The sequence below is a fragment of the Nipponia nippon genome, unplaced genomic scaffold, assembly GCF_047370975.1.
Source record: "Nipponia nippon isolate SJK-2023a ecotype South Korea unplaced genomic scaffold, ASM4737097v1 scaffold_6, whole genome shotgun sequence".
NCBI classification, from domain to species: Eukaryota; Metazoa; Chordata; class Aves; order Pelecaniformes; family Threskiornithidae; genus Nipponia; species Nipponia nippon.
The window spans coordinates 51,539,040-51,554,136 of record NW_028262380.1 but is presented as its reverse complement, the minus strand read 5'-3'; the positions used below and the strand labels follow the sequence as shown (position 1 = coordinate 51,554,136).

Sequence of the window (15,097 nt, the reverse complement as noted above, 5' to 3'; positions counted from 1 at the left end):
TTAACATCAGACTCCTGCCAAGGAGATGTGATACCAGACTTACTGCAGTGTTACCACTCCCACAACCAACCTGAAGCCATTGACCTTCACAAGAGAGGCTGTCCAAGAGTGAGTGATACATCAAAGAAAGGACTAGGTACTATGAACTTTATGTACATTTAATTTTTGAATGTTTGAACTAGATATGCTAGTATCACTGTAACTGGAATAATAAAAAAAAATAATCTTTGATCAGACTGTTAAGACTTTAATTAGACTAACACTAAGTTCTTGTCTATGCATATAGTGTGGGCAAAGCCCACACTGATCGTGTCTCCTTGAAGTCTGAATATCACTTGTCCATCATGACTTTTTTCCAGACTGTTTGAATGCTATGTGAGCAAAAAACCGAACTTGAGTAATTTCTTATTGGTTCATACTGTTTTGTAAAGTTATAGAAAAATGAGAGTGAAACAAAGAAATTGCAATAAAGGAAATGATGGGTAATTTCCTGGGAAAGTTAAAATCCCAACTCTTATACTCTACCCCCAAAGTCAAAGGGCTGTGTTCAGTTTTACACTGAAATGACAGCTGCTAGCGACACCTCTATCAGGCAACAGGTTTAGACATACACCAGCTGTTTGAGTATTTTAAGTATTCTTTCACAGACTTCGGAGGAACAGGTAAAAAGCTTATTATTATTATTACGCTTTCCTGGAGATGGCTGAACACCGGCCTGCCTATGGAAAGGAGTGAATGAATTCCTTGTTTTGCTTTGTTTGCATGTGCAGCTTTTGCTTTACCTATTAAACTGTCTTTATCTCAATCCATGAGTTTTCTCACTTTTACCCTTCTGATTCTCTCCCCCATCCCACCGAGGGGAAGTGAGCGAGCGGCTGTGTGGGGCTTCGTTGCCAGCTGGGGCTAAACCACGACAAACACCATGTGAAGTGGTACAGAATCAGCCAACATAATGCAACATCACCTGTGAAGAAGGCTCATTCACTTTAAAGACTTGCATGAATATTTAGTTGTTTGCTTTTATTTTGAGTTCAGGTCCATTTAAGAATAACCGGTGAAATGTTATTTTTAAATGAGAGTAGTTTGTCCTCTGTTTGAAATAAAAGCCACAGATGCTAAACAGTTGCTCCAGTTGAATAGCTGTTATTATTATACACTATGAAGCCTGATCAAAATGGCCTAGTAACAAGATTCAAGTATCATCTCTTGTTAGTACGAAAACGTATTAGCAGGAAAGTTTTAAGAATACTGATGGCACAAGCACTTTCTTATCTTACCTGGTAAGGGTGGGTGTAGAATATCGGGTGAATGAAGTCAATCCTGGGTAAGGGAACACTGAAGCAACTAATAGTGGTGACAGGGTTTGTGGTGAACTCTCCAGTTTGCTTCTGACTTCTTCCTTAATAAAGCCATAAACCAGGAATTATACCACCCCACCCCCTTGAGACTACGTCATCTATCCACTCAAGTAGCACTGTCATGTCCAGCAAACACAATAATCACTTTGCTCACGTGTATCAGTGCTGTCTTAGCAATATCTCTTAGAAGCTGAAGTACTCAGACAATAAGATAAAAAGTAGAGTAAAGCTGTGATTCTAACTGATTCGAAAATCAGAATGTACGTTTTTAGGATCAGCTCTCCATCTCCTGGGATAAAGCTGAATAAATTCTGGCTTTGTAAAAGATTACCAAATCCTCTGCAGAACTGTCTCTCGAATCACACGTCAAAATTACATATGTAATTATGAACATTCATCAAATAAAGCACATATTGAAAGATGCTGACCCTGTATTCACAATTGCTGCAAAAATAGTATTACTGGAAGACAAAAACAAAACAAAAAAAAACAGGTTTTAAAAACTAATAGCTTCCTTAAGTTTCCAGATCTTGAAGACGTATTTTTCAATCTTGGAGACAAGCATCACTGAAGTATTTTCTTATAGTGAATCACCAATGGATGATTAATTGCACAAAATGATGAGAATAATTGAGTTTTATTGCAGATAATAACTTTGTGATAGCTTACTAATAATTTATTCATAGATGTATTTAATAATGAAGGTATTACTGCCAAAAAAGTCATGTTTGACTGTTGATAATACAAATAATATATTAAGTAGTAGCATTTTGCCAGTAAGGGTAACTCGCAGCTCATTTCATATACAGCAGTATTTAATTAAATCCATAAGTGCAGAGTGTCCAGATGTTGTTTTTTAATTTAATAATGATGGAACCAATGAGATGCTGATAGGTTTGTAAACTAAGCCTTCAGAACATGGAGAATTCCACAGGGCCTTTAAAAAAAAGAAAACAGAAAAAAGAAAGAAAAGAAAAAAAAATGAAATTTTAAAGATGCATGGTTTGATGGCAAAACAAAGTTAAATGAAAAATGATCATTTCTGCTGTATGCAGTCATGCAGGCAGCATGTAATAACAAAGCTTCTTTCACACCAACGATCAACGTAACAAGGAATTAAGTGACAATGCATACAAAACCAGAAATATGACTCGTCAGCTTGTGCATGACAGTTCTAGTTAGAAAACAGTCATGTACAACAGATGCCATGTTTGTACAGGAAAAAGGTCACCAGAATGAGCTAGTTTATGCTAATAGAGGAAATCTACATGCAGCATGCACACAATACGAAAACATTTCCACATTATGATAACACTGTGCAAGTACAACACTCTGCATTTAAAAGCACTCATTCTAAACGTACTAATATGACAAAAGCCATACACGTTGCTTTATAGTACAGTGGCTATCCATGACTCATTTCTGAATTTTGCTTGTTGATCTTTTCTTCAAGGTGAATCCAAGTTTTTAAGAAAATATACTCAAATCCTATTGCGAAACATTGCTATGTTTGAGAATTTCTGATTGTTATTGAATGCAGTTTAATAAATTCTCAGTTCATTCTTTTGAACAAAATTCAAAAGATTTCAGTGCTGCTACGATATTCCCAAACCATTCTCTGGCCTTACAAATAGGACACTACCAGTATTCAGCACAATGCATGAACAGAGTCAGCAAGGTATAATCTAGTGGGACAAGGATGGCTTTTTAATTTCAATCCAGTAAAAACTATTGAAAGGTCTTGTTTGTCAGTGTCCTACTTCCTTCTATCCTTAGCATAAGAGGTCAGGGTGGATGTAGTAAAAACATGTCATTAATTCTAGGGATAACTGCTCATTTAATTAATACTTAGAGATGTCATGAACTGCCTGGTAGCATCTTTATGATAGAAACAATGTAACGTTAACATGCTGAAAATATACTACTGCAATAACGTTTTAGTAAGTCTTACTTATAAGTACTACACAGAAATTAAAGTAAAAATAAGAAATGATACAAAATGTCTAGATAGATATGCTTAAGTGAAAAAGTAAACTTCTGGAGAACTCTAAGGAGAAGACGGTGATGGAGCTAAAGCAGAAGAAGTTGGAAAAGCACTATCTTCAAAAAAAGAATTTCTAGGGTGAATAACTAGTAATAACTAAACACCCTCCTTTCCTTCTTCCCCTTCGTCTCTCCCCCACCCCGAGACACCTAAGCAAAAGTCAGTGACAGCAAGTCTAGTCGATATTTCTAAGTACCTCATATTTTATTGCACTTTAAAAGCAAGACAGCAACAGCATAACTGCAGAAACAAAGACAGAAGAAGTTTATGACAGAGAAATGTAGAATAAGTAGAAAGATGGAAAAAATAACAGGCAAGAAAAACATTGCACTGTTATTGCAGAGTATATTACAGGAAAACAATATTTTTAAAGGTACAGAGACTACAGTGTTATATTAAGTTCTGGTCTATGAGGAAACTCAGCTGTTATATCATCAAGCCACATATTACTACAAATATTTATACAGCACGCAGTTTATTTATACAAGCAGCCAGAAGCCAACTTGCATTCCACAAATCAAAACTGAAGATCATTCATACTAATTGAGCACCACTACAGAATGTAAATTTTACTGCTCTTTATTCTTAGAGATGGCAAAATTAGATGCATAATACCTGTTGATAACCAGCCACAGAATTGAAGTGATTAGTGGAAGCCTGTCTTTTCCATACAGCAAGTCTCAGTTTCTGTCCCAGAACCCAGTTATTTTTGAAGTTCATTTATGTGAAAACCTGTATCACTTTTTGTATAGCACCACAGACACCAAACCCTCAGCATAAGCAAGCATCCTCTGGCAAGTTCAGCACTGGTAACTTGAACTGTTTATCCCTGTAGTGAGCAGTACTAGGTGTAACAATTCATTCATGTTCATGACTTCGTGGCTAAATGGAACTCAAACAGCAAGTACCTAGGGGTTTGATGGTGAGGCAATATGTTTGGTGAGGGTCAGTGGGAGGCAATCACTAAAACCGAAAAAGTTGCAGCATAAATTCCACTATTAATGGATAAAAAGTTTGTCAGAATTTGCAAAAGCAGGGCAGCCTAAAACACATGTAGATTTTGAAATGGTATTTTGAAATCGTATACTAAAAAAAGGAAATTGGACATGAGAAGAAGAGAAAATGATTGCTAGAGGAAGTTGTGAGAAAGGAATTAGCATGCCAAGAACAACTTGGATATCCAGATATGAATACGTACACAGAAGTACAAACAAAGCAAAGACCGAAATGGTTAATGGTTTATTTCATTTCTAAAGGTACTTATTTTTTTAAATAATTTTGCATTAGAGAAAGGTATATTATGCATGAGTTTGCATTATTTCACTGCATATGTTAGAAAACAAACTCGGAGAGAAAATAAGTAGTAAATGGAGAAAAATAATCTTGTAGTAACGTACAATAACAGACGGACATCAGTCTCCAAAGCGGGGGCAAGCAGAAGCAGAATATATTTTCTGGTTTAGGTGGCAAAATGCAACTCATTTCACACTGTAACAAACTATGCAATACTGTAGGCAGAAATATATTTGGATTAAACTGGAAAGCTCAAGAAGTTCAAGCACGTCAGTATTCTCTTCCCTCTAAAGCAGAGGACACAATGCAACACGGTCCCTCACAGCATCCATAAACCACTTAGCTAGCAGCCATTACTAGAGTTGTATTGCTTAACATGATCTTGCAATCAGCCACAATGCTAGTTGACTGTATCTGGTCATCTTCCTGTCCGTTTTAGTAACCTGATTGACATGGACGAAATTATTCTTTGATCTTTCAATAAAATAAGGCTTTGCAAACAAAGGAAGGTGAAGGAGGTTAAATTGGCATTGATTATTTAAGACACATTAATAATTTATTTAGCAGTCTCCCACATCAATCTGTTGCACACATGGCTCTTTCTACAAGATTCCTAACATGTTTTAAACGATTCTCAATACACATATTGGAAAACAGAATAAATTTAGGACTATCATAAGGTGGAGATCCCTTAACATTCTGCAGTAGAAAGCAATTAGCTTTCTAAGAAACCTGGATTACTTTCTAATGTCTTCCCTCGAATACACACAGCAGCTGACTTGGTATTTTACTTTCAATTTAGTCAAGTAGCGAAGTGGTCATGTTAATCACTTAAGGAAACTGTAGCATTTCTCATCATGGAAGACTTTTTTCCTCCTTATCAAAACTCATTTTAAACTTTATGTTTTAATTCCATAATTAACTTTCGTATTTGATCATTTCAATACAGAAAAGAGATCAAGCAGCGTGCTTTCCAGTTCAAACAGTTATTTATGAGAAACATTATCTTTACTGCTACAGACTTTAGCTTCCACTTGCTTGCTAATACAGTACTCTAAAGTTGAAAAATCTCAGTGTGCTGCACGGGAGAAAACAGAGAAATCTATCAGAAGTATTATCCAACAGTTTACAGGTATTGCAGGAGATCGCGTGATCCAATCTTTGCTGATCATCTTGATAGCCAGAATCTGACTGTAATTATGTTATATCCGCTAAGATAAAATACGCTATATGAACTTCCGTTCTGGTAACCTCTCAAATACTTACCCAAAACACTCAGTCAACACCATTTAAGCTTTTTCAGAGCAGCTCCACAGAGATAAGAACATTTCTTCCCTTTGAAACATTGCAGTTCTTCCTTCTTCACCCATTCCTTCCTAAATACAGACTAGCCTCTAGCCTTTTTTCATTACTGTACACCCTACAGACGAAAGGATTCATTCCTCATCCAAGTCAAAGTCAGAACTTCCATTTACTTATAACAACGCATCTAAATGAACTCCAAGGCTAAAGAATAGTCTCTCAACTACTGGAGACATTGTCCAAAAGTCAAACAAAACAGAGCATTGCTTTCTTTTGGGAGCTAACCTCTCTCAGGATTTTTTACACTGCAGAATGGGCAACTATTAAGTTTATATGGTGAAACAAAAGAATGTGAAAGCATATAAAACGAACTATTCACAGAAGCACTAACTTAACGATTTCTGAAATACTACGTTCTGAAGTGCATATCAATATTTGTACAACATTGATGAAATAGTGCAACGCAAATTCCTGATAACACTTTTATCCGACTATCATTAGCTTCTAAAGATGCATTAGGGATAAATAAAACAGGTGACCTTTTTGGGTTTTTTTTTTTTTTTTTGGAATTACAGCAGCAAATCTGTAGTGACAATGGAACAAACTTAAATTTTCTGCTTACCTGTTAAACTAGATATCTTAAGTATTCAAGGTATGTTATTCTCAGAATGTGTGACTAATGGGGTGAAAATTATATCTTGCATTCTCTGATGTCTTGTGTTTTTCTATTTTACCTAACTTCACATTAGCACAATATTCTTGTAGTTATACATACTTACGCACATCCTGAATAAAATTATGTACAGATACTACTTGTCAGGGTTACAACTTGCTCTTTAAAATCTCATATAAAAGCAAAGAACACAAATGTAATTGCCAGTTGGTTTCAACAGAAACACAGTTGAACCTATCATTACCTGTAATAGCTATCCTTTGAAGGAAAGCTGCACAATCTAATAAACAGGTGACCAAAAGTTTTTAACAATATTATGAAAAGTGTTAACACTATTTATTTGCACGTTTTTCTCCACTGAATTCCCTTCATGATGATCACAGTAAGCATGTCTTATTTCTGTAGATTAGTTCAACGTTCTCCGTAATCAGTTCCTTGTAATGCAATTTTCACAAGTACTCTGTACAAGATAAAATACAGATGGATGTGTTGTTCCTTACAAAAACATGCCACATTTCCTTTTGTTCTTGCATTGCATCACCCTATATAAGAAAAGATACGATTGCAACCATGACATGGTAGAGGCATTTTACCAGGGAAGGCTGAAAAATGTGTTCCACTAATGTTGAAGAGAATGCTGCTAAAGAAAACAATTTTTAAAAACTATTGTTATTATCTTTAATACTCAGATCTCAGCCAGAAAACTGTATCTGTTTGGGAGAGGGGGTTCTAAATTTATTGCAGAATCGGCAGTCGTCTACTTTACTAAAAGACCACCTCCCCCCCTAAACTGCAAGGGAACACAGACTGGAAAAAGGAGGGAAAAAAATAATAATCCGTTAACAGCATGGATCTTTGCAGCATGAGATACCACATACTTGATTCAGAGAGAACTACCAAATGTATAAATCACATCTGTTTAAAAAAAAAAACAACAGCAAAACCAACCAACCAAAAAACAAACACCAAAAACCAAAAAAACACCAACCAAAAAAAAAACCCAAAACAAACCAGCCCTACAAATTCCTTATTATCATTTTTAGTGGAAGACTTTTATTTAACATCTGAGATTTAATAAAGTAGCTGTTAAGGATAATTAGTCCCAGAAGAAAAGGATATAGCATTGCAACATACAAAAATGTTTTCAAGTATTTTTGAATATTATGGGATTTTCACCATTACTATATATACCTCACAGTTTCAGTAAATTCCAACAGACATTATTTCAGAGAGACAGTAGAACATAAGGGTTCACATTTGGCAACCCACAAACAAGAAATTAGTGCAGATAGATACACTGAGTAAAGTACTGACTTATTTGCCTTAAATAATAAAATACCCAAAGGAAAAAAAAAAAAAAAAACCACGCACAACCCACAAGTGTTGAGTAATACATATAAAGATAATAATTATAACTACATTTTTGCCCAAAGTATTTTACTTTTTTTAAAAAAGTCAGTACTCCTGGCTTAAATCAGCTTAAAAGACAGTCTTCAAGAACTTTTCAGATTAAAACATGAAATTTTTATGTTTCTGTCTTCAGAAGACTATCCGAAGACTCAGAAGACAAAAGTAATGCTCCACTGATACAAAACATACTGAAAGGAAGGTTTCAAAACCTGCTTTAATTCCAGTGTTCTTTTTATAAATTTGAAGCAGCATGTTGATATACACCAGTGCAGAACCACAGCCTTATTTTGCAAAACAGTCTTTGGTAAGAAATATTGTTAGATTTTGCTCAAATCACAGAATAGAATTGTGCTAAATATTCCACACTATAGCATTCTTAATCAAAGATTATTCAGGAAGGGTCATATGAACAAGTGAATCTCTTACACACATTCAACCAATGTCCCACAGACAGAATACTTTAATTGAAAAAAAAGAACTGGGAAAAAAAACATTACTACAGTTAAGGAATCTTTCTTGACTATGTTCTTGCATGAGAATACATACTATCAATTCACCTTCTAGCAGAAATTCTGACAGGTGCTCTTTAGGAAACAGAATTTTAACATCACTTGGCAAAATTGTATTTATTCCATTACCTTCCAAAATTCAAATATTGTTTGGACAGCATATGGTGATTATAAACATAATAACCTCATTAAATTGTCAATAAGTGTGTAAATGAATGCTGAAAAAAAAATTACAATCCAGTAATACATATCCCTCCACATTCACTTATGCCAATTCTCAGCTCTTTGTAAACCATACAATTAATAGGGCACTGGTATGCTGGCATGTAATTGTAATTATCTTCTCATGTTTCAGAAGCTATTTTAGAATCATTTAAGAGCAAATGATCAACGGTGTTCCAGTAAATCCCACTAAATCAATGCACGGACACAACAGCAGCAGAGGTAAACAGGCTGACAGAAGTCCAAACACCCACAAAGATGATAAAAAAATACTGTTCGATACAGCTACTTACATCATGGCCTACGAGTTCTGTCTGCGTGGATTTATCTGCTTGGGAAGCAAGAGCCTTCTGAGAGCACTGAGCCTTTTCCTGTAAAACAAAAAAACACATCACAGGTGAGTCATGTTTTTCCTCACTGGGCTTTGCAGCTACAAATATTCAGACAAGTTCAAAACTCATGCATGGACAGCTGTTCAGAAATAGATTTATTATGGCACTATTCTCACTGGGAGGTTGATTTCCTTACTGTTACTTCCGTTTATCAACTTGTCTTTCGCTTAAACAGACAGTGGACTCAGAAAGTCTGACTATGCGGTAGAGCTGGGCCCACAAGAAGGATCTCACTGAAGCGTGATGCAACACAATCTTCTTCCAGAACAGATACAGGTATAAAGCACTGAGCAGCAGCAAAGACTCTGGCAAACACCAGCACCATTCCAACAGCAAAGAAACCATTTCTTTTTAAGAAATGTTTGGGAACATGCAAACTCCACCGCAGATCACAACACTGAGACAACCTCCCCTTGCCTGATGCAAACACGTTAGCAAAGCCTAAATATTTCTTGGGTATTGTACTGATTTCTGCTTTTCCCATCCTTGTCCCTCTGTACCTCAATCACTTTTGGAAGTGTAGCGTAGAATCTCTGGGACAGGCTTGAGCAAAGAAATCTGGCTGCTTTGACACAATTATGCTTCACAAAAAAAAAAAAAAAGCATTTTGGTACTTCATTTGAAACTCATCGCTAAGTAGAAATGTTGATTCTCATCAAGCTCTTACATATACTATATTATTTTCCAGAAGAAAATATACGATGAAACAGCTGTAAATATGCAGGATAAGGCAGGAAGAGGCACACAGGAGAGGAAGGTTCCATGAATAGAGAACACAAAGTCTTTTACTGCACTGATTTATGTTTTCCTATCTACCAATTCAGTTTTATTTTTCAGCTATATCCATACAAAATACTTATCTTTGACTCAAATTCCTCAAGACCTACAAAAGTATGTTTTAGTGTTACTGAGAGGTATGTATTACAGTAAAACAGAATTTGTGTAAATTGAATTTCAAGTTAATGGAATCTCAAGTTGAATGAATCTCAGCTTTTACTGAAATAAAGACACAGAAATGTTATTATTTTCAGCTATTGTCTGATTTGTGTTTTCCTTTATAAGCTCTTCTGTATATTTTAAAAATCAAATGTTATTGAAGGCAAGATGCACATCATTACATTAAGTGAATTTTGGCCAAAAGCATGTGAACAGCAGGCAGAAGACAACACCTAAATGACCCCATCTCCAGTATTTCAATTCTTCAGATACTGGGGGCAGGGGGAGGAGAACAGAATTCACACTGATCACTTCACTGGTACGAGACAACTTGTGCCCAACCTTGCTGATATAACTACTGAGTTAAAACTGAATTCATAGCAAAGGTAATCTCATTTCCGACAGAAAAGCTTCATCTTCTCCAGGTCTGAATTTACTAGTCCACTGCCCGCAGCATGTTTACGTGTTTAGAAAACAGACATTGTTATATATCTACTTTCTTATTCAGACAATAACATTTTACTGCTCAGAAGCAGCATGAATTTTCTAGTTACAAATCCAGACGTTCACAGAGACTGAATATTCAAGTAACATTATGATTGGACCAAAACCAGTATTAAACTGTGGATCTCATCAAATTTAACGTTTGTGTACTTTCTCTGTGGATTCACAAACACATATTTTGAAGTAACTGGGAAAAAAAACCAAGAAGAACTCAAAACCTTCACTAAGGTGACCAATTAATTGGGAAAGCTAGGAAGGCTGGAATAATCAAATCCATTTCTTTCTGTGAGCTGCTCATTTGACTGTGTAGATGCAGTGAGATCCATTTTTAATACATCCAAGTTCCAACTCCACATTATCATCTTTGCCAGAAGTCGAAGTTAGACATCCATGTTGACAAGTAGTATCTTCTCCTTACTCTACATAAAGAGTACTTTTAATTGTGTTAATGTGAAACAACCTTCATAATATGAATTATTTTCAAAGTTATTAAATGTAATAAGAATACAGTGTATTTTATCTTATTTCCAGTGATGCAGCAAAAGTCTGCAAAAAGTTTAAAATCACGGACATAAATATTTTCCATGCAGTAATGTAGACAACTTACGGTTTGTCACAAAACAGCATCCTACTGGAAGAGGCTAAGTCTTATCCTTAATAGTCATTCAACTTCATTTCAGTTAAGTTTCCCTAACTTGCACTACTTTATTTCTAGAACTCTTGTTGCCAGAGTAAAGTTGCTGTTCCAAAAGACATACCTTTGTTAATGAAATAATTTTAGTAATATTAAAGATACTAGATATCAAAAACCACTATAAAATGTTCTTTCCAATGTGAAAAGACTTCTTAAAATGATAAGTTGATACTTTAAACTAATGTGACAAAATGATGGAAAAAAACTGTTACACTGTAATGTGAATTTTAGATCTATAAAGTACAGCATACTATACAAAGCAAGCTAAGTGCAAAACTTCAGTGTAACTGTTTCTGTAAAAGTGTAGCAAATCTTCACACAAAAATATCCTACTCTACACCAAAAAAAGCATAAACTGACACTTTATTTTACTACATAATAAACTATTGGAAATATTTGGCAACATTTGCTAGATATTTACAACACTGTCTGCTTTTGGCCATAGATTTACTGTTTCTGTGTACGACACCGCATTTCAGACACAGATCCCAGCTCCCAGGTACGACCAAAAGCCCTCTGCAAGGAGGTCATGTGCTCCAACAGACGGAGATTGCTTGCAGGAGATTTGCACCTTTGCCCAAATACTTTTTCAAAACTTTACTAAGAAGAGTCACTTTAAAAGAATTGATGTCCAGGTATCAATTAATTTTGCTGTTGCAAATGTGTTACCTAGCATGCTGTTTGATATGTCTGAGTCTGCACAGTTACTTTGGTCTTTGGCATGGGAACAGACAACAACCCAGCAGTGCTGCCACCAATGCAAGCCTGTGGCACTAAGTGAGAGACAGTCTGAAAAGGAAGACAATCCTTTTTATGTACTTTATGTACTAACTAACACAACTGGGAAAGACTGACAAACTTCCAGATGCCCAGGTACTGGAAAAGGACTTTTGGAACTCAATACCTGTCCCTTTTTCTCCATTATAGCAAATTGGCCAAATAAAAGATCTTTACAAACCAAGTGGCATACTTCAACATTAATTCATAACAAAAAAATAAGTTACCTGGACATATATTCACATAGCAGCCTGCAATTGCCATCACATGATTAATTCTAGAGACAGTTACTATTATAAAGTAACATTTTAAAGCAAATTTTCAAGTTATGAAACTTTCTTGAGACCTTCCTGCCATTTTAAAACACCAAAGTTATCTTCTTTCAGAGGCTTCCTAGTGAAATTTAATAATTAGTGACTTTTTCCATACGTGACCCAGTCTTCATACCACTAACAGCATATGTTGCACCCTATCACCTTCTCCCCAACTACCAAAAAGCTTCCAAAAGCTTTTTCACAAATCTATGTTGAAATGTAAGGATTTTGAGAAAGTCAAAACACAGTATAAAGGTGCTTTTTTAATGCCCCCATTTTTCTCTTGAGATATTTCACAGAATCACAGAAGGTTAATTTGTCCCATTCTCCTGCTTTCTGCCCTTTCACTGCGTGTATCTGACAGGAGATGGCTCCACCTTCTCTATATTAGGTAGTAAAAAAACTGCAAATAGATTCTTCCTTATCCTCCTTCTTTTCAGGGCAAACAAAACAGGTGCCTGTGCCTCTCTAGAGACCAAGAAGGGACCAAATAATTTGTTTTTTGAAATATTTTTAGATTTTTAGGGTCAGACAAAGTACTTCTAGGTAACTTTTTAAGATAGAGCATAAATGAACATCTTTTCTGACCGTTCTGTGTGTTATTATTCCCTTTTATTAAAATAAATAGCATTAAGAGTACACTTGCAAGGCAACGGGGATAAAAGCGTGAAAAATTCTCATTCCCTGGGTTCATCCTAATTAGCAAAAAGGCAAGAAGTGCTGTTGGTGACTTTTAAGTCAGATAACTCATAGCAACATCGACAGTAACATCCATCGCAACTCCTCCCTCTCACGTACACGTGTGTGTGTTAGGGGGAGAAAGAGAGAAAAAAAAAAAACTATGTGGAAGGACATTTTCTCCATCATTTGCAGTTGCTTAAATTACTGAGATTACTAACTGAAGTATTTCAACAGCCTTAGTGAAAAGCATTAGACCATGATCAATAAAGCTATTCCTTCACATGGGAATAAGTGCACATGTAGTTTATATCTCAAACTACCTCTACAACAAGAGTGTCATTGTTTATATATTTATTATTTTATTACTACATTTGTAATAAGCCACCGAAAGGTGCTGAAATAGGAAAATAACAGGCATCAGCTGGTCACACGCACGTGAAAACATTACAAATAAAATAGATAAGTCAAATATAAGATAAAATACTAAGTGAAAAATGGGTGTAGTCTTCACCACCGAAGGACAGCTACTAGACGAAAAGTAGTGTCAGTTACTAGCAGACTACTTATATTTATGGAGTCAGTATAAGTTAATACACTTTGAAACATCTGACTGGCTTTTTACAGCGTTCCTTCTCTGAATAGAAGAGCATTCAAACAATTTCCATAGCTTTGACTGTGAACAGGTCAAAGCTCTTTTTTGCGACCATTCTGTTACCCAATTCCTTATCAGTGACAGCACGGTGACCACTTGTGGTGCTTTGTTTAATTGCAAATTCCAAAGAGAAAATGTTTGAAAATTACCTTAAATGGTCATACTAAATCAGACAGCACAACTTACCTTTCCAGCTGTATTGGAGGAATCAGAAGTCTGTTAGCCAGTACAGCTGTGGCTTTCGTCACTAAGGAATCTATTTTGTCTAGTTGATAACATACTCAAGATTTTTTTTTTCCTAACAGCTGTTTCACCTTTATTCTTACTTATATCAAAAAAATCTCACAATTTAAATTTTTGCCTTCAAATCTCTTTATACTCAAACAACTCAACCCCTCTCTTCTATAGTCTGTACAGGTTATTGTATGACCTTATGAAGACAAATCTGCTTTATTTGGGTTTTCTCTCAGCATACATACAAAACAGCCTACGATTGTCAGCATCAGCACTGCAGTTGGATTTACAACTTACATGCAATTGTTTCCCTTGCTTCAGGCATTTACCCCACTGCGAATAACAACTTATGTTTACCACAGAACTGAGGGAGAAAAGCTTTTCTTCAGAAGACTTATAAAAATGCAAAGTCTTTTAATTCTGATGTGCTTTGGGATTAAACTTAATCAACAGCAGTAGTTAGGCAGTGAGAGCAAAGGGATAACAAGTAGCACAAAAAACTGTTCTCCAACATCTATTCTATCTAATTTGCAGGCTACCATAAGCTATGGATTTGACTATATGACAGCTATTTCCACAGAAATTGAGTCCCTATTGGTTTGAGTCTCAGTTTGGGAAGAAAACATAACATACACAGGATAGCTCTAGTGATGAGCTGTGGTACAGCTGAATCACATCACACTTAAAAACACTTTGTGAAGCCCAGCAAAAAGCCCAGCTGTCTCTCGAGCACAGGCTAGGAAAGCAGCTACAGCATAGTTCAACAGTCAACAGATAAAGTACTAAGAACTAAGGTGCTAAAAAGCCACAACAAATTTAGAGGCATTACTCTGGAGTCACAGCAGCCGATGGGTGCAATCATCCACAAGGGCACTAGCCCATCGTTCAGCAGAAAAACAAGGGAGAACTCGGTGGGACTGCACCTAAGTATGCACAAATAGAGGTTTCATCGAGGGTTTCAGTTCTATCAAATTACTGTAAACAACAAAGACCAAAACAACACGGAATTTCAGTGAATGTTTCATAGTTTTCACATAGGACTCTTACACAAACCAAAATAGTTTTTCAGTTATTACATTGTAATTTTTTTGTAAAACACAAA

General features: G+C 35.7%; 1 protein-coding gene across 6 annotated transcripts in view; it reads right to left on the bottom strand.

Annotated features, from left to right (window-relative positions):
* The window catches only part of CCSER1 (coiled-coil serine rich protein 1), a 711,885-nt gene that overhangs the window by 256,116 nt on the left and 440,672 nt on the right, over nucleotides 1–15,097 (bottom strand). For 4 of the 6 annotated variants that reach the window (XM_087737605.1, XM_087737607.1, XM_087737606.1 and 1 more), the window contains one exon: nucleotides 9,105–9,182. In XM_087737605.1, coding sequence (XP_087593731.1) covers nucleotides 9,105–9,182 — 78 coding nt within the window. Of the gene's footprint in view, nucleotides 1–1,301; nucleotides 1,396–2,092; nucleotides 2,296–9,104; nucleotides 9,183–15,097 lie in introns of those variants that run through there. The other 2 variants (XM_087737609.1, XM_087737608.1) reach the window with 2 other exon arrangements.